Below are 25690 nucleotides of genomic sequence, written 5' to 3'. Positions count from 1 at the left end.
CTACGTTGCAGGAAAGCCTCAAAATTAGTCTGAGGCAGGCTTCCCTAACGTAGACGTGCTATCTCAATATAGAGCCGCAGAAGGAATAACTTAGAATGGCCCTGGTGAGGGCCTATTTCGAAACAGCAGAAATGGAGTGTCTACACATGCCTTATTTTAAAATAGCTGTTTCACAATAGGCATTATTCTTCATAGAATGAGGTTTACAGAAGTTGGAAATAATTTCGAAATAACCAAATTGCTGTGTAGACACTCGTATAGTTATTTCGGAATAACGGCTGTTACTCTGAAATAACTTTGCTGTGTAGGCACACCCTAGGAGAGCTTCGCTGCTGTAATTTATTCCCAGTGCCAGGCAAGTTCCCACACACCCCAGAATACAAGGAGCCACAAAGACAGTGGAAAGCCGTATTTCCTGTATTAAGCAGAACTGGGGCAGGAGAGAGACTCAATGACTATGGAATAACTCCCTGTGGTTTTATGCACAAGGTTGGCACAAACAGGTACTGCACCGTTAAGCTCTTTGGGGCTGAGGGTTAGTCATTTTGTTCTGCAATTCTACCGTGCCAAACACAGTTAGAATCTGTTCTGGAATGGGGGCTCTGAGGGTATGTCTAGACTACAGGCTTTTGTCGACAGAGGCTTTGTCGACAGATACTGTCGACAAAGCTTCTGTTGACAAAGAGCATCTAGACTACATCCAGTTCTGTCAACAAAGCAAGTCACTTTGTTGACATGAGACTGTAGACACAAAGGACAGTGTAGATGCAATAACGCCTTCTGTCAACAGAACTCTGTCGACAAAAGGTGTTATTCCTCGTAGAATGAGGTTTACCGCTGTCAACAACACTGCCGAGTTCTGTTGACAGAACTCAGCGGTAGTGTAGATGCAGGTATAGTTTTGTCAACAAAACCCTGTAGTCTAGACACACCCTGAGACATTGCAACAATACAAATAACTAAGGGTATGTCTACACTATAAAGTTAGTTCGAACTAACAGACGTTAGTTCGAACTAACTTTCATAGGCGCTACACTAGCGCTCCGTTAGTTCGAATTTAATTCGAACTAACGGAGCGCTTAGTTCGAACTAGGTAATCCCCATTCCACGAGGATTAAGCCTAGTTCGAACTAGCTAGTTCGAATTAAGGGGTGTGTAGCCCCTTAATTCGAACTAGTGGGAGGCTAGCCCTCCCCAGGTTTCCCTGGTGGCCACTCTGGCCAACACCAGGGAAACTCTACTGCCCCCCTCCCGGCCCCGGATCCCTTAAAGGGGCACGGGCTGGCTACGGTGCCCGTGCCAGGTGCAAGCCTGCCAGCACCCAGCCAGCAGACCCTGCACCTGGTATGGATCGAGCCACCCACCCAATGCCCCCCAGCCCTCCCCCTCTTCCCGGGACCAGGCTGGCGGTTCCCGGGAGCTTGCCCGGGACCGCAAGAGCCGGGCACCCGCCTGGGCTAGTGCGGACATCGTGGACCTCGTCCACGATCTCCGCACTAGGCACAGGAAAGTGGCCGGCTTGAGCAGGAGAGCTGCCAGGCTGGCCACCCAGGAGCAGGTGTGAAAGAGAATCAAGGGGGTCCACTGAGACCCCCGACCCTGAGCCCTGAGCTTACAATGGCCATCCTGGGTCAGACCAAAGGTCCATCTAGGCCCAGTAGCCTGTCTGCCGACAGCGGCCAACCCTAGGGACCCTGGAGGGGATGGACCGAAGACAGTGACCAAGCCATTTGTCTCGTGCCATCCCTCTCCAGCCTTCCACAAACCTTGGGCAGGGACACCACTCCTACCCCCTGGCTAATAGCACTCCATGGACCCAACCTCCATGACTTGATCTCACGTCCCTTTAAACTCTGTTCTAGTTGCAGCCTTCACAGCCTCCTGCAGCAAGGAGTTCCACAGGTTGACTCTTTGCTTTGTGAAAAAGAACTTTCTGTTACTAGTTTGAAGCCTGCTACCCATTCCTTTCCTTTGGTGTCCTCTAGTCCTTCTTTATGGGAACTAATGAAGAACTTTTCAGTATGCACCCTCTCCACCCCACTCCTGCTTTTAGAGACCTCTATCCTGTCCCCCCTCTGTCTCCTCTTTTCTAAGCTGAAAAGTCCCAGTCTCTTTAGCCTCTCTTCATATGGGACCTGTTCCCAACCCCTGATCATTGTAGTTGCCCTCCCCTCTCCCACCCTCTCTCTTCCCCTCTCCCACCTCCTTTTCCCAGTCTCCCCCAGTTTTGTTCAATAAAGACAGATTCCATTATTGAACACAATTGTCCTTTATTTTGTACATCAAGAAAAGGGGCTAGGGAAGGGTAAGTGGAAGGAGGTGAGGGAGGAATGGGGTACGAGCCCCCGATGGGGAGGACTGGGCTGGCTCTGCGGGCTTCTGGGTGTGGAAGCTCTCCTGCAGCCCCCCAATTGCCCCCTCTCCCCAGATGGCAGCCTGCGGCAAGTGCAGCTGATCTGATGGCCGAGTGCTGTGATGTGCCCAGTGTGGGTAGTCCGGGCACTCCAAGCCAGGACTGCTTTGCAAGCGGGGCACCCCTGAGAACTGTCTGTCCGGGGTGGGGGTCAGGACCCTTTAAGCGCAGCCCTTGGCTAGCCTGAGACAGCATCTCCACGCTCTAAGTCCTCCTCTGATGCCCTGCCGGCGCTGCTTCCGGCCATCCTTAAGCCCGTTTCAGGGTCCACTTAATGTGGACATGCTAGTTCAAATTAGCAAAACGCTAATTCGAACTAGTTTTTAGTTCTAGACACGTTAGTTCAAATTAGCTTAATTCGAATTAACTAATTCGAACTAAGTTAGTTCGAATTAGCGCTGTAGTGTAGACGTACCCTAAGAGTAGTGAGCTTGTTTTGGTTCACACCCCATTGGGTTTCTGGTTTGGGAACCCCAAAACGTTACGCAAATTTAACCAACATTGGCAAGTCTGCCAGCTGAAACCATAAGTCATCCCAGGTTGTCACAAAACAGAGTTTGGGCCAGTGGAGGGTTCACAGTCCTCAGAGAAACTCAAGGTTTGGTGTAAGTTGGTAGAGGACCTGCATGGATTGCCTGATTTTGTTTCAGGAGTTTTCTTTGAACCACAATGCCAAGAATAGCCATTGACGGCCTGTGCACCACACCAGACCTGCCAGGTATAGATTATATCTTGCCCGGACACTTGCAATTCGCAGTGTTTGAAGTTCTACAGGTCATATTACAGACCAGATCTTAACAAAGAATCCCTGGTAGGAGAATTGGATCGACAAAGAGCTCTGTAGTCAAATGTTCAGATAGGAGCCAGCCTTATGGTCAAAGCTCTCACTAACGTATGAGGCATGAGTTTGACCTGCAGATGCGGGTTTTTATTTCCCATGTCATACATGCCGCATGCCCTCCCTATGGTAGGAGTTGGGAAGGGAGTGCTTTGTCTGGCTCTGCAGTCAGCGGTTTTGGACAAACAGGGTTGGTGGGTTCCCAGAGAACCATCTAGCTCTTCTGTGCCTGAAGGAAGGTCACTATGCCACAAGGCTTTTGGGGACAGAAATATTAACTCCTGGGATAATGTGGGTAATTCTCTGTAGATGAAGAAAGTTGATCCACGTTGGCTAATTGAGACACCATAGCACTGGGAACCAGAGACTCCTGTGTTCTAATTCTGGCTTTACTACTGACCTGTATAGTCTTGGTCAAGCCAGTTAACCTCTGTGCTTCACTTTCCCTAGGGACAGATTTCCCCAGCTCACAGAGTTGTGCAATAGATTCTTTTGCTGATGCCTGTGCATTGTTGAACCAGACCCAAACTCCTGATCTCGAGGCGCACCCATCAGGAATTAAAACTGCATACATTGGGCTGTTCTGTGTGTTGCCTTCAATGAGTGTGCATGTCCCTTGTGAAGATTAGTGGACCATGCACTGCCCAGATCTGTAGACTGAGGTCCAAGGGAGTTCCCTGTGTAGATTGAAGACAGTTTTGTGATCAAGAGCAGCCTATGACCCTGGGGGAAATGTATACATAGTAAAATAGCACCAACATAACACTGTGAGTTACAAGCATGGATCAGCGAAGTGTGGGCCCAGTGGGAGTTCCATGCTTAGAACCAGGCTGTGCTATGATCTGACTGGAGTCAGGCATGTGCAGTCAATAAAGGACATGGTCCAATGGGATTTGTGCTCATGGACTGACGCAGCACATGACTTACAGAAGAGGGTAGTGAGGTTATGCTTTGTATGGCAGATGGGAAATGCATGAATGAAGGTGCAAGGGCAATATTCTTCATGATGGAGTAGGAATTACATAGTTGGTGTATACAGCCCCTAAGCAACAAATGAGGGAAGTTATTTATTTCAGCTGATTTTTGTCATAGAAAGCTGTTCAGTTGGTTAACAGCTAGCACGTGATCACTCTTGTTTTCATACTACAGGTTGAACCTGTCTAATCCAGCACCCTCAGAATCTGATTGGTGCCAAACCAGAGAATTTGCCAAACCATGGGACGTCAATATTGTCTAGAAGCATTACCAACAATTCCACTGCTTACTGGGAACTTGGAAGACATTTAGGGGTAAATCAGAACTAAATAACAGCACAGAACACTGAAAGCTAGGATTGGTGGCTGTAAACAAACTTTATGGGACTGTGGGAAACTTGGCCACACACATGATAAGTGGATCCAGCTAACTAAAAGCATGCTAGACCACAGATATTGCCAGAGAGTGCCGGATTAGAGAGGTCCAAACTTTACCTCTGTGTTTAGGCAGAACGAAAACTCTCCAATTTTCCAACATTTGTTTTTCTTAGATGCCAGGTCCTTGCAACACTTTAGAAACACTGCCATACTCTTCAGCTGCAAATGATTTGATCACTCTTGGCTTTGTGTGATCTGAATATTTTCTTGTTCTCTTGTTTCACAGCTGTGACCTACTTAATTATGAGCAGGAAGCGAACCCCAGAATCATTAGACAGTCTGCTTGCTTGGAAAAAAATGGGTGGGGGTGGAAGTCGTATGCTGCTAAATATGAGGATGTCCTCCTTTAATAGCAGGAAGTCAGGTTCCAGATAGCAGCAGCAAATATTTGATTTCTTTTGCATCAAGATAAAGGAGAATGAATAGTATGGATGGGGCGGGGTGCGGGAGGAAGGGAAATGGCAGCCGTTTCAGACAACAACCAAAATGAGAATGAGTCATAAATATCTAATCATGAGCATAAATCCTTTCTGTTGGCTATGGGTTTTAACCTTCTGAACAGCTTCCATCTGCTCTCTGTGAAGACAATGAAGTGACTGAATCACGGGTTCCGTCTGGCTGCTTTCAATTTGTTTTTCTCTCTTTTTCAGAATTTATTAACAGCCAGCCTAGAAAATGACTTTGAATTTCATTGAAAAATAACGTTGCCAATCAACAGATTCTAAGCCTGAGCACAAGAGAGTTTAGTAACTTCACTCCACTTCTGCAACTGATTCTTTGCTGCTACTTATACTTCTTCTCGAAGCTCAGTTCACTGTGTGTATGTGATGGAAGGGGCGGGGAGGTCAGCAGCAGTGCAGATGTAAGGAGTTAAATAACTTTGCAACCTCCCCTCATGACCCACTTTTGGGTTGAGATCCCCACGGTTACAGCGCTGTGACATTTCAAATGTAAATTCCTGAATCCATGAAATTTAAGATTTTTAAAATCCTTGGACCATGAAATTTACCATACATTTGGTGGAGCCCTACCTATACAATTTGTGAATCAGTTTGGGATCCTTCAGTTTAAAGACTACTATGTCAGTGTAAGCTATATCATCTAATCTGACCTCCCATATAACACACGAGCCTTCCTCAAAATAATGCCTAGAGCTGATCTTCAGAAAAGCATTTAATCTTTATTTAAAAATTGTCAGTGGTGGAGACTCCTCCATCACACTTGGTAAATTGATCCACTGATTAATTAACTCTCATTGTAAAAAATGTTTGCCTTGTATCCAGGCTGAATCTAGAGGCTTCAGCTTCTAGACATTAGTTTGTCCTATACCTTTCCCTGCTAGATTGAAGAGCCCATTATTGAATACTTATTCCACAGGTAGATACTTTAAAACTGTGATCAGATCACCTCTATATCTTCTCTTTGTTAAACTAAATAGATTACGCCTCTTGGGTCTATCATTATAAGCCAGGTTTTCTAATCCTTTAATCATTCTCTTGGCTCTTCTCTGTCCCCTCTCTAGTTTATCATTCAGTATCCTTATTCAATTTCAATGCAGAGGTAAAATAACCTCTCTTCTCCTACTCTGTTCATGCATCTAAGGATCTCGTTAGCCCTTTTGGCCACAGCACTGCACCGGGAGCTCATGTTCTGCTGATAATCCACCACAACTACCCAGTCTCTTTCAGAGTCACTATTTCCTAGGATAGTCCCCTGGCTTGGACTAATGTGGGCTACATTTTACATTTATCCATGTTAACATGCATATTGTTTGCTTGCACCCAACTTACCACACCAGCCAGATCTCTCTGTAGTAGGGTCCCGTCCGCTTCATTATTTGCAACTCCAAATTTTGGGCTGCCTGCAAACTGTATCCATGATTACTTTGTTTCCTTCAAAGTAATTATAATAGCGTACGGTCAAGGACCATTCCCTACAAGACCTCACTAGAAACATACCCATTTGATGGTGATTGCCACTTAGTTACATTGTAGGTTTTACCATTTCTAACACAATGAACACTCACATTCTATCCTGCGTCATTACAATAAATCCCTCCTTCCTTTCTATGACAAAGGGAAAAATTGAGGGCCACCTTATTATCCATTCTTTCCAGTGAAAATTTAAGTCCTGATCAGCACAATGGGTATATTTGTCATGATCATTTATAAGGAACCTCATTAAAAATGAAACGTGACACTAATCAAACACATTGAGAAATCTGATCGGTTGATTCTCTAAAATGTCTTTTAATGGACTGCTCAACCCTCATTGGGGAACAGAAGCAAGTTTGTATTGGTTTCTGAATACAGTGCCTGTTATGACTGGGTCACATGCTGTCAGACGACTTAAAAATAGCTACAGGGCAAGTTATAAGAAGTATCTGTACTGAAGCAGGCTCTTCAAGCTGTATGCAAGCATGTGTTATCTTAGACTTCTGAGAAGCAGTTCACTAAATTATCCAGCCCACCACGGGGCAAAAATGTAGACTGTTTTTTTATGAGCTAGAAGATTTGTTTTCCATACCATATAATAGTATCAGTTCAGAGATACCTGCAGCGGTGAAAGAAACTTAACATTTCTTACAGGTGCTGTCTTATTGCAGCCTGGGTCCCTGCCAGCTTTTTAAATAGCTCCCTGTTGGCTTTTGCCACTACTCAGCCAGCTCTTGCCGGAGCTGCGCACCGGGGTACGCCCACTTACTTTCATCTCTGGATACGTGCAGTGTAAACGCAAAACCAATCCTATAATGTTAACAATCATTTTATGTGGGTAGCTCCATTGACTTTGGATGGCTTGTGTAAAACAATGAGCACACTATAGGTACAGAGATGGATATGTTTCAGTGGGACTACTTGTCAGCATAAAAACTACAGTGGGGTGGAGAACCTAAGGCCCAGGGGCTGGATGCAGCCCCTGGCTCATCTGGATCTGGCCCCCCGAGGCTCTGGGGGTCCCCCTCCCACAGCACTGGAGCACACAAAATCTATTAGTCTGGGGCCCCCGAGGCTCTGATGTGCAAAGGGTATTGTGAGGAGTGCCTTTCTCATTCTAAGTCAGGGGTCACCCAAAAAAGGTTCCCCACTTCTGAACTACACAGTTGAACTCTGAGTTGATAAAAGAGCAGGTAGTGACTTTCTATTCCATGCAAAAGCTTTTGCCTAACTTTTTTCAATCATAGATTGACTCAGTAAGAGATGCATATTCACATCAGACCAGCCAGATCTCTCCACGTAAACACGGTCAGATGGGCTAAGCCACACAGCAGAAATGTGCTATTTCAGCCCACATGTCTGGTAAGGTCCAAACACAGTTTTGTAGCATAGTGATAAGAATGCTGAGTATGGCTGGAGACCATGCTATAGGATGTTTGTGATACTATGTAGGGAATCATTTATTACATTCATTTTGCCTCTCTGTTCACAAATACGGTAACCTGGGAGCAGATCATGAATTTTTCAGCTTCATCTGAAGAAGTGGGTTTTGCCCACGAAAGCTCATGATACCATCTACATGTTTTGTTAGTCTTTAAGGTGCTGCTAGACTATTTCTTGTTTTTTACATTTTTCCTGTTACAGACTAACTCGGCCATCCCTCTGAAGCTTTTCAGCTTCATTTGGCATTGAAGATTATTTGTCAAATTTCCACAAATAATTGTTGTGTATAGAATGTTCTTGTTTTCATTGGACATCTACAGGACCTTGATTCCATTCCCTGACTGGACAGGAGCAACTTAACATCTGGTTTCCAAACTGAATACTTGCAATTAAGAACTCACTATTAATTTTCCATTAAGATTCCCCAATTACTACTTAAGATATGCTGTTTCAACCTAGGTTCCTGACAGCAAACTCCTTCATTAAAATACAGGTTGGACCTCACCGGTCTGGTATCTTTGGGATCTGTCTGGTCCCGGATGAAGGATTTCCCTAGACTGGGGAAGGTCATTGTATGGCCCCTCTGCCAATGCACCTCCTTCCCCCCCAGTCCTGACCCAGCCCAACAGCCACCGGCTTCCTGGCCAGCTCCCCCCTGCTGCCAGCCCACCCTGCCAGCCCCTCCAGACTTCCCAGCAATTCCTAGGCAGCCCCGCTACTGTGTGATGGGCTCTTCTAGTCCTTTTTGAGCAGCCTCCATTGCTCCATGCCAGGCTCCCAGCCCCACCGGGCAGCCCCACTGCCATACATCAAGCTTCTGGTCCCACTGGGCTCCCAGAAGCCAGCTGTCCACCAATACTCTTTGGGAACATCGGTGGTCCTGCCAGACCATGGGTGTTACTGGACCAGAGAGTCCCCGTTTAGAGAAGTCTACTTCATAGACAAGTAGAGTTTACCGGAAAGTCAGCATCAACACATTTTTAATACCAACCCTTTATAGTTGAGGCAAGTTCACTTGAACAATTGGAGCAGTTGAACCAATATAGAAATACCTTTTTCGGATACCCTTAGCTTTGTGTTCCTCACAGCTTTAAATCATGCTAACTTACTAACATAGCTTAATTCAGCAAACAAAATTCAGTTTAAGGATATGATGTATTGTCCCAAAGAACAAGACAAATGTCCCTATGTACTGAGAGAGAAGAGTAATGGGTATTTATAAATGTACATACAAATAGCTGACCTACACATAACTATAAGATAACTATAAGGTGCATAGCTCTTCTATAGTACTTTGCATTTTTCAAGGTTGATCAATATAGAGGACACAAATTTCATTCAGTATTTTTGTAATGTGGTATTTCAGTCCATTATGTAATATATTGGCCATGTTGGTGCCATCAGTTTTGAAGAACTCCTCAGTGAAATTTGCCAGGAGTTCTGAATATAGATTTATAGCATAATAGTTAAGGGTATCAGTTTGGATAGTGGCTGGCAGATATTTGGAGAAATGCTTCCTAAAATGGCTGTTTTGCCTGTTGTTCTGGAGAGATTACATAGAAGGGTCAGTGCCTGCTTTGTACTTTTTCAGGGTCCCAAAATACTTTTATACACAGAGTAATTCTGGAATATTTCCAAACGTGCTGCCTGCACTAAGAAACAAAAGGAAGAGATATGAGCAGATCCTGTGCAGGGGCCTACTCACGAACAGGGGGGGCCGACAGAATTGGAGGTCCCCTGGACAAGGTTGGGGGGCTTGCTCTGTGCTCCTGAAAGGGTCAGGACCTCGGGCGAAAGGTGTGGGGTTGGGGTTCACCTCCCCCAGCTCTTCAGTGCCGCTGGGAGCATGCTGCCTGCCACTCCGTCACCAATTTAAAGGGCACAGGGCTCTAGCTGCAGTATAGGCAGTGGCAGACAGGAGTCCCAGGCCCTTTTGAATCTCCAGGCCCCAGGTGGGGTTGCTAGGTGTCCGGTATTCACTCGGACAGTCTGGTATTTTCGCCTCCTGCCCAGTAAAAAAAATCAGAAAATACTGGACACCTAAGATGTCAAGTATTTTCTGATTTTTTTTCCCCAGCCAGGAGGCGAAAATGCCAGGCACCTGGTAACCCTACAAACACTCAGCACCCGGCCTCCCCCTTCCACCCCGAACCCTCCTCTAGCCCCTTCATCCCCAGCCCCCATGCTTACGTGGTTCCGCAAGGCTGCGGGCACAAAATGGCTGCCGGCAAAAAGACCAAGGGGAAGCAATGACCCCCCTGGGTCTTAGTGCTCAACCGCTCCCCTGTTCCTGTCCCTGCACTCAATCTTAAAGGGGACATGCTGTTTTAGTGCTATTTTATTTTAATTTTTTTTCTTAATAAGTTTTAGAGTCGTGTGTGTGTGTGTGTGTGTGTGTGTGTGTGTGTGTGTGTGTGTGTGTGTGTGTGTGTGTGTGTGTGTGTTCAGCAATTTTGGTCTCCCTCCCTTTTTTTTTCTTCAACATAATTTTTTCCCGGTGTTTTTTTTCAGGGGGGAGGGGTGGTCAGTACTTTTGTTTCAACCATCTGGCAACCCTAGCCCCAGGACAGTTCACCCCTTTGTATCTCATATTGACGAGCCTGTTGACAGAGCAACCCACTCCCCAGTGACAAGTAATAGAGGATCTTCTGGAAATTTCCTCTCACTCATCCCCATCCAGCAGTTTATACCACAGCCCTGAGGAAGCGCCCCTCAGGATTTGACTCAGTGTTTAAGTTCCAATTTATTTCAGTGAACTGAGCAAGAACTTGGCGTGTTCTGGGTCAGATCTAGCCTCCAGGGCAGCATCTGAGGTCTCAGCCTGTGTGTGTAACACAGAAAAATATGTCAGCTGGCTCCTTCTCAAAGCGTTTAGTTAGGACACACTTTGCTTGTCCAATGCTCTTTCTGTACATTATGCCCACGGACACTGAAATGGAAACTGGATGGAAAGATCATCAGTTCTGGTACCTGGGGGGATATTATGTTGAAAAGATAGTCTGTACTGATACATTTTAGGGCCAGAAGAGACAGAATATACAAAGCTGTAGCAACTCCTTGGAAGCGGCCCCTTCAAAATCTGTGTCCTTTTTGTAATGTGCTCATCCTATAAAAGGAAGAGGTGTTAAAGCAGGGAAGAGGGAAGTGAGAATTGTGAAAGATCTTGGGCAGTCATTTCCAAAAAAAAAGAAAAGCAGTATATGAAGCTGCAGCGTGAAAGGACCCATTAAACATTAAGGGTACGTCTAGACTGGTCAGATTTTGCGCAAAAACTTGCCAACTGTCTACACTGGCCGCTTGAATTGGCGCAAGAGCACTGACTTTGTAATGTACAAAATCAGTGCTTCTTGCGCAAATACTTTCACGCTCCTGCTCGGGAAAAAGCCCTCTTGAGCAAGAATACTTGTGCAAGAGGGCCAGTGTAGACGGGGAAGAACTGTTTTGCACAAAAAAGCCCCGATGGCTAAAATGGCGATTGGGGCTTTCTGGCGCAAAATCGCATCTAGACTGGCCACGGATGTTTTCCGTTAAAAGTATTTCCACAAAATCATGCCAGTCTAGACGCAGCCAAAGATCTAATAACATTGATTCTTTATGGAAAAATGAAGATGAAGAAGAGTGACAGATTTGCAATAAAGTGTAGGTTTTAAACAGATTAGGAGCTTTAAATTGAAATACCAGTGGGACCATGTGGAGAGCAGAGACAGGATGTCTGGTACATCACAGTAAACTCAAAGGAAAGCTGCTAGCTTTCACCCAGAACATCTCTCTCTCTCTCTCTCTCTCTCTCTCTCTCTATATATATATATATACACACACACACACACACTCTCTCTCTCTCTCTCTCTCTCTCTCTCTTTTACGTGAGTGCCTTACAGAGCAGTGCTGATTTTGTTCCTCTGAGGATAAGAAAATGGGAGTGCCTTGGAATCCTGGAAGGATATCCTCCATCCCTTCTAGTTCCTGAATGCAGACAATATCTGCTTACATTAATGCAGTTCAGAGCATTGTCAGCTCAGCTTTCCCAGCATCCCGCTGAACTGGACTAACTTTTATGGCCCTTTTAGCTCAGGTTTAAAAGCTTGCCTTTCACCTTCCACTCTCATTGACATTCAAATGAAGCAACACAGCACAATAGATGGATTTGTTTTATTTTTGTTTGCTTGTTTGCTTTTTTTGTAGAAAATCCAGGCTATTTTTATGGCCTAGTAACAACCTTTGACCTGTCAGTAAAACCTAGAGGGTTTTTATAGTAAATGTTTTGCTTGTTTTGCTTGACATTTGCTCAGTAATGGCAGGAAATAATCAGCGCATAATTAGCAAGGCTACGTTGGACAGATCTGTAAATATCTATGAATTTCTATACAGTGTAAACGTTGTTGATTGTGGGACTTATTAGGTTTTTGTAAAAATTATTTTATATTTACACAAGAAGGGAAACTGGCCTGCTGTGCCACTGCAAAATACGTTCTCCTTCCCCACGACCAGCTCCCTGACAGAACTCTGTCTTCTGGCCTTTAAGAACACCCTGGGAGGGATCATCTGTTGGGACTGGCCACTGGATCTAAAAGCATGAGTGTCTACTGCTTAGAGTAACTGATCCATAAACTTCCAGACAAAGTCTATCCACTAGACTGGGACAAAAGGCCAGGCTCTCTCGGCTCTCTCGGTGTGAGTTATGGGGGCTTGACAGTTTGTTATGGTATTACTATGAAATACAGCCTCTCTCCGACTTACGAACTGGTTATGGACCAAGCAATTGGTCGTAACTCAGTTTGTTCGTAAGTTGGACCCCATAGAGTTACATGCAACCGTGCTGTTCGTAAGTGCGGATCGCGTTCATAATTCGGGGTCTGCCATTTACGACAGCTTCGGTCATAACCAGGGCTTGACAAATAATGCAAATAATTCAGAAGTGCCGGGTTCGGGCGATCTGCGCATGCGCAAAACTATCTGCGCGTGCGCAGATAGCCGGACAGCGCGGCTGGCGAGTGGGGCTCGCCGCGGTTGGGCGAACTCTGGTTGTAAATCGACCGTTCGCAACTCGGGGACTGGCTGTAGTTGTTTCATGAATGGAATGCTACTGTGTGGATGTAGACTCCACCACTGCCAGTCAAGGTGCAGTATGTCTCTACCGGGGATAATAGTCATTAACATTAACAACTGGGATCATACCAAGGCGATTGCCTGAGCAAGGAATCCAAGTTTCTTCGCAGAGGACATGTGATGTGGGGAGTGAAAAATCATCAACAAAAAGCCAGGTGGCGGCAGCAGAATACATACGCTCTGGAGACACACAGAAAGTTTTGAACAAGAGAAGAAGATGGACAAGCTTTCGCAGCAAGGATGTCCAGTTTAACAGGAGCATAGACCAGTCAAGGTCAGAAAAAGGTAGCTGATCTACAACAGCCCTGTGATTCTGAAGTGAAACCACATGCTGAAAGGGGAAGGAACCAGGGGACCACAGAGGGCTCTGCCCAACCCCAAAGACCTCTGCAGAGTGGCAAGAAAACAAAGTTCATTATGTTCATTATTTCATCTCAGTCTTTGTATTTCTCATGTTGCCGAGCAAAGGGTAAACTGTGTTTAGAACCCTGTGCACAGTCTGCTTGTGTGCCTGTAAGCTTTCACTGTCATATGGCCTTGAAAAGGCAGACTGTTAACCCAGAATACCTACATGGTTGGAATTCTGGGAGAGGGTTATGTTTACCCTAAAGGGATGGACCCCAAGCACAAGGGCCTGAGAAGTGGCCATCCAAAGGGAGCCAGATGTGACAGGATAAATGCAGGGCTCTGCGAGGAAATTAATATAACTTCAGGCTGTGTTCCCTATAAAGCTGAGCACTTGGGCAGCCACCCAGGAGAAATTCAAATACTGCCCAGCTAATTAGCAGAGCACCCACTGCCAGCAGCATGTGTTTCTACTGGTGGTACACATCCGCACATGCTCAGGGCACATAACATTTATTCCACACATGGATGGAAAAAATTAGAGGGAACACTCCTCTAACCCTCATGTGAGGCTAAGAAGTGTGCAGGTATCTTGTAGGACTTGTGTATGGAGCCCTGTGTGAATCCATGAAAAGGAGTGGGGTGCCCCAGAACTGGCTGCCTGTGCAGGAAGAAGAAGATCCATGCCTAGTGAAGGACCCCACAGAGAGCTAGTAGAGCTTGTTCTATCTTGTATTCACTTGAGTAATGCACGTAGTTTGAATTTCATTGCAAGCTGGTTTCCTCTGATAAATCTGTATTCAGGAAACTTCCTGTCGCTACCAAAAATAATATTCTGTGTCTAATTCACCAGAAAGGCTCTACAGGAGATTGAACAAGTTGTTCTAATTGAGCAGGTAAATCTGCATGTTAAAATGCTCGTTATGAAGCCAGTAGATTCAAATGCCCCCTGAAGACTCTGTCCCAGTCTATCCATTACATATAGATCTAAACTATTTTTGAAAAGTCATGTTATCATAGAATGCCCAGAGTCCGCACCCCTCCTGCCACCACCTGGCTTCTTTGTTGATGATTTCCCTTTCTCCATGTCACATGCCCTCTGCAGAGAAACTTGGTCAAACTGGTTTCCTTGTTCAGGCAATCTCCGCAGCGTAACTGATATTTGGTCTGAGCACACTTGTGAATGAATACATGAAAGGGCTCCCTTAACACCAATCCCATCTATTGTGTTTTGACATACGTGGAGCTGGGGCTCTTCATAACCATATGAACAGACTCAATACCTATGCGTAGTAGCTAATTTTAAAACCGGCATGGCAGCATATCTGTTTTTCTCTCCCTCATTTTTCAGAATGCCAAAGCAGTTAGATCTCGTTATGGAGCAATCGCTTTCTCCAATTCTTTCCGCCTCACTTTTGTTTAATCGAACATATTTCTTTCTCTTTCTCTTCCGTGTTCCCAGACAGAGATCTTATATACCAACCGTAGCCCGGAGCAAATATTTTCTTGTCAAGTTATAAAAACCACCTCCAAATGGGGCTTTTTAATGGAAATGCTGCTAGTGCTTTGTCTGTATTGCTGAGAACAGGGATGGTGTTACCATAGGAAACCCAGAGACAGGTACAGAAGTTGACATGAGTGATGGGAAGGCAGAGAGATGGGCAGAGAGATTCAGAGGCAGAGACAAGAAGAGCAGGACAGACCCACAGAATGAAAGAAAGAAAATGATGTGCTACCAAATGAATAGCATTTAATAAGTCAGAAGGCACTATTATGATTTTTATGATGCTGCTATAAAACCTGAAGAAGCAATTAGGCCGAGCACATAAATTCTGCAGCTGTATTTTCCTTTTACACCAAACTACTCAATGGGCTGATACAGAGGAGGTTGTACCATTGCCATTATGCGCCAGGTGTATTATTCTTTCCAGTCCTCAAAGATCAAAGTCACTGTTCTATAAACTATGGAAGATCAATGAACAATTAACACCTTCCCCCCCACACACCATCATCTGAGATATCAAGACTTCTAGCCTCTGAAGTCTCAGTTTTCATCATCTTCTGGCTCAGTTTTGAAAGGGCTCAGTGCCTGGTTTTTCAGAGCTGCTGAGCGCCGTCAGCTCCCATTGACTTCAGCTGGAGTTGTGGGTGGTTAGCTTCTCTGAAAATTTTCTCCTACAGGTGCTGAGTGCACTCAGATGCCCCTGGTCCTGACCATGTGAGGTGCTCACCTATCAACAGCCAATAACAGCAACAAGATAGTGCAGAGTGAAATAGGGTTGCCAGGTGTCCGGTTTTAAAGCAGACAGTCCAGTATTTGAGCTTTCTATTTGGGAAATAAATTGAGAAAATATAAAAGAGAAAATATACGTATTTTCTAAATCAGATGTAATGTAGATTGCGATGTCATGTCAGGTGTGTCTGGTATTTTTGTTGAAACCATCTGGCAACCGTAGAGTGGAATGATAGAGAGAAAGCATTGTGGAGCAAGAGGCATGTGGGCCTGAGTTCTAATCCTAGCTCTCCCCTTAGTTTGCTGTGTTGCCTTAGGCAAGACACTTAACCCTGCCTTAGCTTCCCATTTGTAAAATGTGGATAACTATTTACCTAGCTTCCTCTCAGAGGAGTTATGAGATTTATTTAGACTGGTTTTATGTTGGGTGTGCCAGTTAAATTAACTGGATTTCAAATTGAATTAGTTAAACTAGTGCAGACTCCTAATGTAAACGTACATTTCAGAGGGGTAGCCATCTTAGTCTGTAACTTTAAAAAGTGTGGTCCTGTAGCACCTTAGAGACTAACCAAAACATATACAGAACCATGAGCTTTTGTGGGTAAAATCTACTTCATCAGATGAGCTGAAGTGGAAATAAAAGAAACCAAGATGTGTATGTGTGTGTATATATATATAACAGTAGAAGAATTACCTGATGGAGCCATATTAATGAGGCTAATTATTTGGGCTAGATGTGTCCCATATGTAGCTTTTGATGTCGAAATGTAGATGTTAAAGCATGATTCTGTATATTTTGGTTAGTCTCTAAGGTGCCACAGGACTAATCATCACACTGTCACCCTCACTTAATTAAGTAATAATGGACCTAAGCTAGCCCCTCTTAAACAGAGTTAAGTGTGTCTTGTCTACATTAAAGGAGACTGATTTTTAATTCATTTTGGTTTAACTTATGAAACTTTTGTAACATAAAATACATAGTTGGAGTCAGCTTACCTTAAGATAAGCTTGGCGGTGTCCGCATAGCAAGAGGCCAATGGGAGCAATGCTCCCATCAGCTTCCCTTACTCCTTGCAAGAGCAGGAGTACCGGATGCCAGCAATGGCACCCTCTGAGTTTGATTTAGCGAGTCTTAACTAGACTTGTTAAATCAAACTCCAGAAGATGGATCACAACAGCTTCGAAATTCCACGGAGTGAAGACAAGGCCTAAGAGAAACACAAGCTCACAGCTAATGGCCATGTCATTTTGAATATGAGAAGTGTTGTATAAGTGCTCAGTACCATTATGTGTTCCAAAACTGTAAAGGCTCCAACACAATTTATAGTAAAAAGACTTTGGTGTCGATAGTCAATAGCTATTGAGTGTGCTAAAATAAAGGATAAGAGTCTGCATGTTGCAAAGCCATCCTCTCGGCTGTTTTGGGTAGCATTTGAAAGAGTTAAGCCTAAAGCGGAATGTCTTGGGAATGTTGGCAGACCAGAGCGAGAGCTGCTTTTTTTTCCCTCTGGATGGAATCCCAGCACTTTGAAAGCTAAGTGATGACTTTGGATCTAAGTATGTTTCTTGGGTCCACTGCAGAGAGCTGGGAAGTGAGATACAAAGTAACCAAGAAGTCTTTTTGTGAGGGAGGTCTGATTCCCTGCCTACCCCAGGACGGATATTTTTACCTTGTCCCTGGGTGCAGCAGAATTTGATTTGAGGAGATACACATGGATCCTTGAAAGAAACAATTTCCTTAAGGAGGGGAAAGAAACATCCCAACCGGTTTATTTTGGCTGCCGCTCTTTCTCCTTTGATGGAAATCGTTGTGACACTTGAACCTTGCATTTCATAAGGAATCTAGGAATTAGCTAAGTGCCTTTGATAGGGAGTGCAGGGTCTTTCATGAGACGAGCTGGCATGGCTGCTGTAATCTTTGGCTTTGAGGATCTGCTGTACAGTTGGGACAGTCTGGTGTGGAACTTGACTTCACGAGCTCTGAGGACTTGCCGGTTTGGAAATCCGCGGATCCTGCAGCTGATGCTGAAGCCATGGTGCATTTCCAGAGCTGTTTACCAGGTAGGTAAAACACTGGGTCAAATCCTGAGACCTTGACTCAGTCCCTAAGTGGGAACATTTCCCACTGGAATCATACGAGACCCAGTCCTGCAAAGTCCTGAATACCCAGAGCTCCCCATTAACATCAATGGGACTTGAGGCTACTGACCACAAATTGTAGGGAGAGGTGGGGACAGTTAAGCATGGTTTGAGATCCATGGAAGTAGGGACTGAGTCAAAACCAAGGATCAAATTCTGCTAATCCTAAACTGAGTAGCATCTGACTACATATGTAAGGTAGGAAAATTCAGCAGTGTAACTGGAATCACAGGGCTGCACTCTATTGTATCATTTTTCCACATAAAACTTTATTCACCGGGGGGCAGGACTCTGCCAACTTTATGCCTGATTAGTACCACCCTACTCCTGACTGGCCAAGCAAGGAGTAAGGAATTACTCTGCATGAATACCGCTGCTGAATCAAGCCCAGAAGAGCTATCATTTGCATTCAGAAAACAGTTAAAAATTGCCTTTACAATGTAACTGAATTAAACAGTGGAAGTCCTATGTACTAATCTTTGCAAAACTCTACTCCTCTGCTCACCTGAAATAATACTGGCTTTCATTGGATCAGTGTATAAAATACCACTGGAGTTTTTTCTCATCATTAGGGTAAGGGTGGACAAATAGATTTTGTGCCTTGGCTAGGGAATTTTCCTGGCAGTTGTGCAAGGCTGCACTCATCAATGAAGGGAAAAGCTAACCAACTGAGGCAGGGTGTTCAGGGTTGTCACTGGTTGCACTGCATAACTGAACTGCCCGTAGATATTGGATTGATGGCTCCACATGTGTGTTTGGAAAAGGCATTTTTTGCCACACTCATTCCCTCGGTATGTGCCTTCTCTGCTTGCTAGGAGTCACAATGTTCAGCAAAGAGGTGTATAATGGACCTGCTTGGAAGCCACTGAAATCACTGGAATTCTTTCCATACATTTCAGCAACCTTTGGCTTATTCCCACTACGAACTATCTGGAATGCTTTGGTCCCCCCTAACTTGATCAGCAGCTTTGCAGCATTGTTTGGTTGGAATACAGCAGACACAGGCAGCTTTTTTTTTTTTAAAGACCAATTTGACCAATTTGCATCCCCAGTCTTTCTTTTTTAACCCCTGGGATTTGCTGATTGTATCACTTGCATGAGAGACAGCTTCTGAAAGCTGCATGATAATTTATTGCAATGAACGAATGCACACTCCGTGTGACTAAAGCCAAATAGTCTGGCTGCATTCTGGTCTCTCTTATACTAATGTAAAACCCCAGTCTAGAATAGAGTCTGCCATGTGCTCTGTGTAATACAAAGTAGAATGTGGCTGCAGCAGCATAGGAAGGAGTTGTGCTTCTCAAAGGCATAGTTCCCTTCCTGTTAATCCCTGCTCTGGGTGGGTACTTAGCAGAAATAGTTGCTGGCATATAGAGGCACCAAAATACATTCCCCCTCATGCTGACTCAGTTATGCTCGCTCCTTTATGCCGCTGCATGGGTGCCTAATTCAAGTCACTGATCTAGCCCTGTGTAACTCTTTCAAAGTCTATGATTTTACTGCAGGATTTGCCCTGCTGTCAGCTGTGAGCCTGGCTCACCATGTTCAACTGAATTGCTTCTGCTACACTGTGCACAATCAGTAACTCTACCATACATTGATGTCAGGGACCCCATTCATTCATCAGGACGGTCAGAGAAATGGCATGGCCAAACACTGGTGCATGCATTTTAAAAAAAGACGTTGATTAGGAATGATTCCCCAGAGCGGAACAGAAATAGAACCAACCTGGACCATTGCCCATTCCTCAGAGTGAACTTCTAAATCTTCTTGGAGCTTCGATACAACCCACATCTCCTTATTTTGTTTCCTTCGATCATGTCTTACTTTCAAGCTCTTCTGCAGCTCCCAATTGCAGAGCGGCATTGAAACGGAAGTGCCAAAATGCTGACAGAGAGGCTGCTGCAGGGGAGGCTAATTTGGAGAGGCACTGAGCATCCTCAACTCCACCAATGTCAGGGGAGGAGGGGGAGCGTGAGAGAGCTCAGCATTTCACAGGATTGGGCCCTCGAGATTTCTAAGTAGTCTGTTCTCATGAGATTTCTAGCCTAGGGTCACAGGCAAGGATTCAAGGGAGGTACAAATAAGCAACTGATTTTAGGAGACAGGCCTCACAGCCAATCCCAGTTCCGGCAAGACACATTGTGTAACCTTGGGAAAGTTGCTTCTCTTTGGGAAAGTCCAGGCCTCAGTTTCCCCACTATAAAATGGCCACCAGACCCCTTGAGATCTACCCTAAACCTGAGTGCATGTAGATTCCCAGAAACTTGCAGAAAGGGTACAGGAAGAGGTAGGCAAATCCAGCCTGTTCCAGTTGGGAAAAATATTGAAATCTGGGGGAAAGAGGTGTTAATGGGCAAGTACCCATCCATGGTCAGAGTTAAGGTTGTGGGGTGTTTTCTGTGGTTGCACTGGTGGTAGAAGAGTTCTTTGGGTGGAGGGGTGGAGGTATGTGCTATTGATTATCTTGCTTTTTTGGCTTTCTTTTAAGCTATATTACAACAGACTGACCTGTACTGATACAACACAGCGCTTTTATATATTCTATGAATAATTTTCCCTGATAGCCAACCATCTCTAGTTTAAACATTGACATGATATTTTAATAACATTGTGACTAGCCAAAGAGCCTGCCTGCATAATCACTCCCTACTTTGGGACTGAGACTTTTTCAGCTGCTTGTTACTGAGCTGATTTAAATAATGCCTCAATTACTCTCGTTTTTTCTGCCTGGAGAATATTAAATCCCTGCTGCTGGTTCATTTTGAAAGCCTCGTGCACATCCGGCACAGGATCTCTGCCTCTTTCCAGGACTAACCTGTCCTTGAAAAAGGAGGATTATGCAGCTCGGTGCAAATTAGAGACAATATTCTGCCCAGCACTGAGATTGGAAAAAAAACCCTTCCCTTTCTTTTGTGCGGCTCCTTAAAGCTTTTGATTTACAGTTACAAAGCAGAGCTAATAACCCAGAGGCACAACTGCACTTGCTGTGTGGGACTTACCAGTTTATCTATCATGAGACTAGCTTGTGGTTGCTGCAGTTGGAATGCTTGAGCCATGTCAAGTTTTGGAGAGTGGGTGGGAATGGAAGAGGACAGGGAAAATATTTGTGTGGCTTCTTGGGGGTGGATGTCAGTGTTTAGGGCAATAGCAGACTGACAGCACTGTGCTGAGCTTAGGTAGACTCTGTGGGTTGAGAGGGTCCCAAAGCAAGCTAGGAAGTCTATACAGCCATGAAACAGCCCTGCAACCCAAGCCCACGAAGGAGTTGGCTGGCATAGCCCAGGCACAGATTTTATTTTGTAGTGTACACATGCCCTGAGTTTCCAACCATGGCTCTGTCAGTGCACCATGGTCCCACATCATCTTGATCTGCAGCTCAGTCCATTCAAGCAGCAGTTATCACCTGAGTACAGCATGCTGGTGATGCTGAATTGCTGTATGCAAGTGGCTTTGAGATGCACTGGTGGGAAACTATTTCACTGTTGAGGTGTGCTCTCTGTAGGCCTAGTGCTTGCACTCTGTGCACCTCACTAGCTCTTTATACTGCCAGGCTATGTCTACTCTGCCCTCATTTTGCACAAAAAGTATGCAAATGAGGCAAAGTGTGCAATATCACCATGCCTCATTTGCATAATTAATGAGGCTCCGTTTTTGTGCAAGAAGCTTTTGCGCAAGAGCCTTTCTTTCAAATTTTTTTTCCAGGAAGAATGGCTCTTGTGCAAGAGGCGGTTTTTGTGCACAAAAGAGCCGTGTAGATGGCTCCTTTTTGCGCAAAAGCCTCTTGCGCAAAAATGGAGCCTCGTGAATTATGCAAATGAGGCACAGCAATATTCCAGGCTTCACCTCATTTGCACTTTTGTGAAAGGAATCCATCTTGTTCCTCCCAGCCATGGCCTGAGCTCAGATGGTTCTTTTGCCTCTGTCCTGACCCAGCAGCTAGGAGCAACCATCTCTGTGACATCCTGCTTGCTGCTCTGTATTCATTGCTACAATAGAGCCCCTTCAAACTGCAGGCACAAGGTGAAGACCAGCTGAGGTCAGGAAGAAATGTATTATTTAAACAATGGTAGAGTGTAGAGGCCAGAGTCTCATTGCACTGTCCAAGCACAGAAGAAAGGCAGTCCCTGTCCTACAAAGCTTGCTATATATGTCTGTATATTTTGGTTAATCTCTAAGATGCCAAAGGACTACTCGTTTTTTACAGAATAACACGGCTACCCCGCAGAGATTTTTATCTATGTCTAAGACAAGAGACACCAGGAAGCACAAGGAAGCCATGAGGTGATTCTGATCAACACAATAAGCTGTGGTCAGAGTACATCCAGCTGCTACCCACTGTCCAGTTTTTTAATTATATGAGACCGGAAGAGTTTTAAGGAGGAATTAGAATGAAATCTCCCCTCCATAATTTAGTGAATGCATTAGGTTGTAATTCTTACATCTTCCTCTGAAGCATCTAGCATTAGCAGCTGCTGGAGTCAGGATAGCGGATTCAAGAGACATTTTTCTTCCCTGGCATGATGCTCCTTGTGTAGGTGTGGGGTGTTCAGGAGTCCTACGTGGGCTTATGTAAGAACATTTCCAAATGGTTATGCTGGGGGCAGGGATAGAGCCCCATGTCTGCAGCACATCCAGGAGAATTTGGAAAAGAGAAGAATTATTCTCTCTTTATTTCCCTAGGAATGTTTGTAGGGCACTACAGGATTTAATGCTGCCCCTGCCTGAGCAGAAGCAATGCAGCTCCACTGTGCCAAGTATGGAGAGTGTAGGGTCTCTGAGGGCTGTGGGCGATGCCGACCCCTGTGTGAAATGGAGCTTTGAACTGTTGGATAGCTCTTGCATAGCTGGATGGAGGACAGGGGCAGGCTGTGCATACAGCTGAAGAGTCCATTGCTCTGTGAATCCTATCCAGGCTATGTCATCACTACAGAGGTTTTTTTTCGGAAAAACAGACATTTTTTCGAAAAAACTTCACTTATTTCCATACTGCAATCGCATTATTTAAAAAAAAAAATAGAAAGAACAGAGGGGGTTTTTTTCTGACATTGGTAAGCCTCTTTCTACAAGAAAGAAGCCTTTTTCTGAAAGAGCTCTTTCGGAAAAAGGCATCTGTGGACGGGGAAGAGGGAGTTCTTTCGAAAGAAAAGGAAAGAGGAAAAAGCACAGGTACCCTGGTGGCCACTCCGTCCATAGTAATCACAGCTTAAATGCGAGATAGCATCCATTCAGTGTGGACTCTATCTTTCAAAAAGGCAGATCGCTTTTTCAATGTGCTTTGGCAGTATGGACACTCTCTTTAGGAAGAAGTTTTTTCGGAAGATCTCTAGAAGTCTAGACGTAGCCCCAGGGTACTGGGTCCGGGCTACAACTCATCCTATGGGGCGGAAAACATTAGGGTAGCGATTTTCTGAGTGCTTAGAGGTTGTAGTTCGATGGGGAGGGACTGGATCAGGGAATTGGTAATAGAATATGAGATCTTTCACCTCTAGATCACAGTTTGAATCTAATAATGTGTGAACCATATTACTGTCTAATTCCTAAGGTTCATAAAACTGTGTGTGTAGCAATACTACAGACCAAATGGTACTTCTCTGTCTAACTCTGCATGCAGCAGCCAAATGTTTGGGCTGTGCTGCCTGCAAACACTGATGTGCATTTCCTCTAGTTTCATTCTAGACTGGCAGGGTTTTTTCTTTGAGATTTTTGTGCCATCTCCACTACACAAACCCTGAAAACAATTTGTGGGTCTTGTCCAAGTAAATGTTCAGCTTTTTTTTTCTTCTAAAACTACATCTAAATATTGTCTGCATAGCCGCAAAGTTCAACCCCTTGTACTATTTTCTGCTAAGCCCGGGTATGCTGAATTGCAGCCAGCCCTATGAGGCATTGTTCCAAGATCAACGTAGGAACACTAGCAAAGGCCAGCTTTCTGGGTTTGCCTGAAGCAAAGGCTCTTCAGGCATCAATATAATCAATGCCTCCTCCTTTATTTTTGACTACTGGTATTTTATTTGCTTTCTTAGATCTCACCCATTTCGCCTGAGGTTACAATAACAGCAATAAATAAGCAGAGCCCAGATGGAGTAGCAGCATTTCTACATAGTTATTCTGGGCACTCCGGATTGAGATAGAGATTAAATCCTTTCCCTTAGATACTGCAGTCCCTAGCTTCGAAGCTGGAACTAAACTAGCAAGCAAATGTGGCGGTAGTGATTCAGGCTGTTTGTTATGAGTGCTAGTTGTTACAAATGTAGGCTAACAACTGAAAGTGCCCTCTGATTTTGAGTGTCAGCACTGAACCCGTCACGAGTGGTGCTGAGCGCTTTCGGCACCAATTAACTTGGAGTGGTGCCAGGCTGCTCATTGGGAAGAGAGGCCCCTGGAAATGAAAGGCACCCAAATTCAGAGGGAGGGCACCCTTGAAAGGACCTCAGTCCCTTTTTTGCAGTGGGAGTCATTTTAGGAGCCAATTACTGGAGTGAGCTTGTCTGACTAATTAGGCAGTTGGCTTACAGGTGACTGGTTGACTTAATGCCCTCTCAAGGTCCCTTCCAGACCTACAATTCTATGAAATCACTCTTTAGCCAATGAGTTTGAAAACCATTTGCTTCTACTGTTTTCTATGTTGTGTTCATATCCTGTAACTGTTCTTCTAAGTTACATGGTCAGCTGCCTGACTGGATGGCAGAAACACATTTTAAAAATGAATACAGTGAATAATATTCTTCCAGAACTTTTTTTTTTAAAGGCCTGTCCAAGCAGCCCTTTGGCTGTGTAGTCCTATCTCATAGAGCTGGAAGGGACCTTGTGAGGTCATCAAATCCAGTCCCCTGCTTTCACAGTACCATCCCTGACAGATTTTTCCCAGATCCCTAAATGGTCTCACAATCCCAGGTTTAGTAGGCCAATGCTCAAACCACTGAGCTATCCCATTATCTCAAATGTTTGAGACAAACATTTCCTTGTGCTGGAATTCATGGAACTGTCAGGCATTTTCACTAGTGCCCAGAAGCTATCTGAATACCGTGAATAGCTTATGTGACCCCTATGAACCATACTGGAAAAAAACACAGGGCATTTATTTATACAAATATTCACAAATCAAGGCTCTGGAGGGAGGGTTTTGGTAAATGCAGTTCTAAATCACTCCATCATATACATTGACCTCTTAAAGTTCCTTCACTATTTATTTAATCTCAGAGTCGACAGGCAAATTTTTTCGTTTCCTCTCCGTGTCTGTGCAGTGTCAGAATGTTCAGCAGACAGGGATAATGTTAGTAACAGTTTGTTTGGGTTACAGTCTGTTTAAAATCCTCTCGACCATTCTTAGCCATGTTTGAAACTGGCGATTGAACAGAGAACAGTTTCTCATGGAGCTGTGCTATCAAACCTTGCAGACGTTTAATTAATCACAGACACTATATAGAAGTAAGTGGTAGTTAGAATTAATACAGCACTTTCTAGCCATGATTGTAAAGCACTTTACAAAGGAGCTTATAATTGTCTCTGGGGAAACCAAGGCACAAAAAGTGAAGTGACGCGCCCAAAGCCACAAAGTGAGTCAGTGGCAGAGGCACAGAATAGAAATACGGTCTCAGAATTCCATCAAATCCCTCTACATTGAATTTCACTGTTTCTTAATCCAGCTCAGTCTACATAAGGACACGTGGGGAAGGACCATGAGACTCCAGGGCTCTGAGACTAACCTCGTATGAGGGAATTTAATTCCTTTGGAAAAGAAGGAGCTATAGAAAGTTGATTTTGTCCCCATGACTCTGTCCAGTTGGCAGAAAGGGAAACAGAAAAGGGAGAATGAGGGGAATG

General features: G+C 44.7%; 1 protein-coding gene across 9 annotated transcripts in view; it reads left to right on the top strand.

Moving 5' to 3' along the window:
* FRMD4A (FERM domain containing 4A) overlaps positions 1 to 25690 on the top strand; it is a 436582-nt gene that overhangs the window by 126137 nt on the left and 284755 nt on the right. For 3 of the 9 annotated variants that reach the window (XM_075926057.2, XM_075926040.2, XM_075926063.2), the window contains exon 1: positions 17219 to 17785. The exons of 5 other annotated variants lie outside the window; for them this stretch is intronic. In XM_075926057.2, coding sequence (XP_075782172.2) covers positions 17612 to 17785 — 174 coding nt within the window. In that variant the 5' untranslated portion in view covers positions 17219 to 17611. Of the gene's footprint in view, positions 1 to 17218; positions 17786 to 25690 lie in introns of those variants that run through there. One more of the 9 variants, XM_075926042.2, reaches the window with a different exon arrangement.

Source organism: Pelodiscus sinensis, chromosome 1 (assembly GCF_052426305.1).
Source record: "Pelodiscus sinensis isolate ZL-2025 chromosome 1, ASM5242630v1, whole genome shotgun sequence".
NCBI classification, from domain to species: domain Eukaryota; kingdom Metazoa; phylum Chordata; order Testudines; family Trionychidae; genus Pelodiscus; species Pelodiscus sinensis.
The sequence above is the reverse complement of the archived record's forward strand: the minus strand, read 5'-3'. Positions and strand labels throughout refer to the sequence as shown.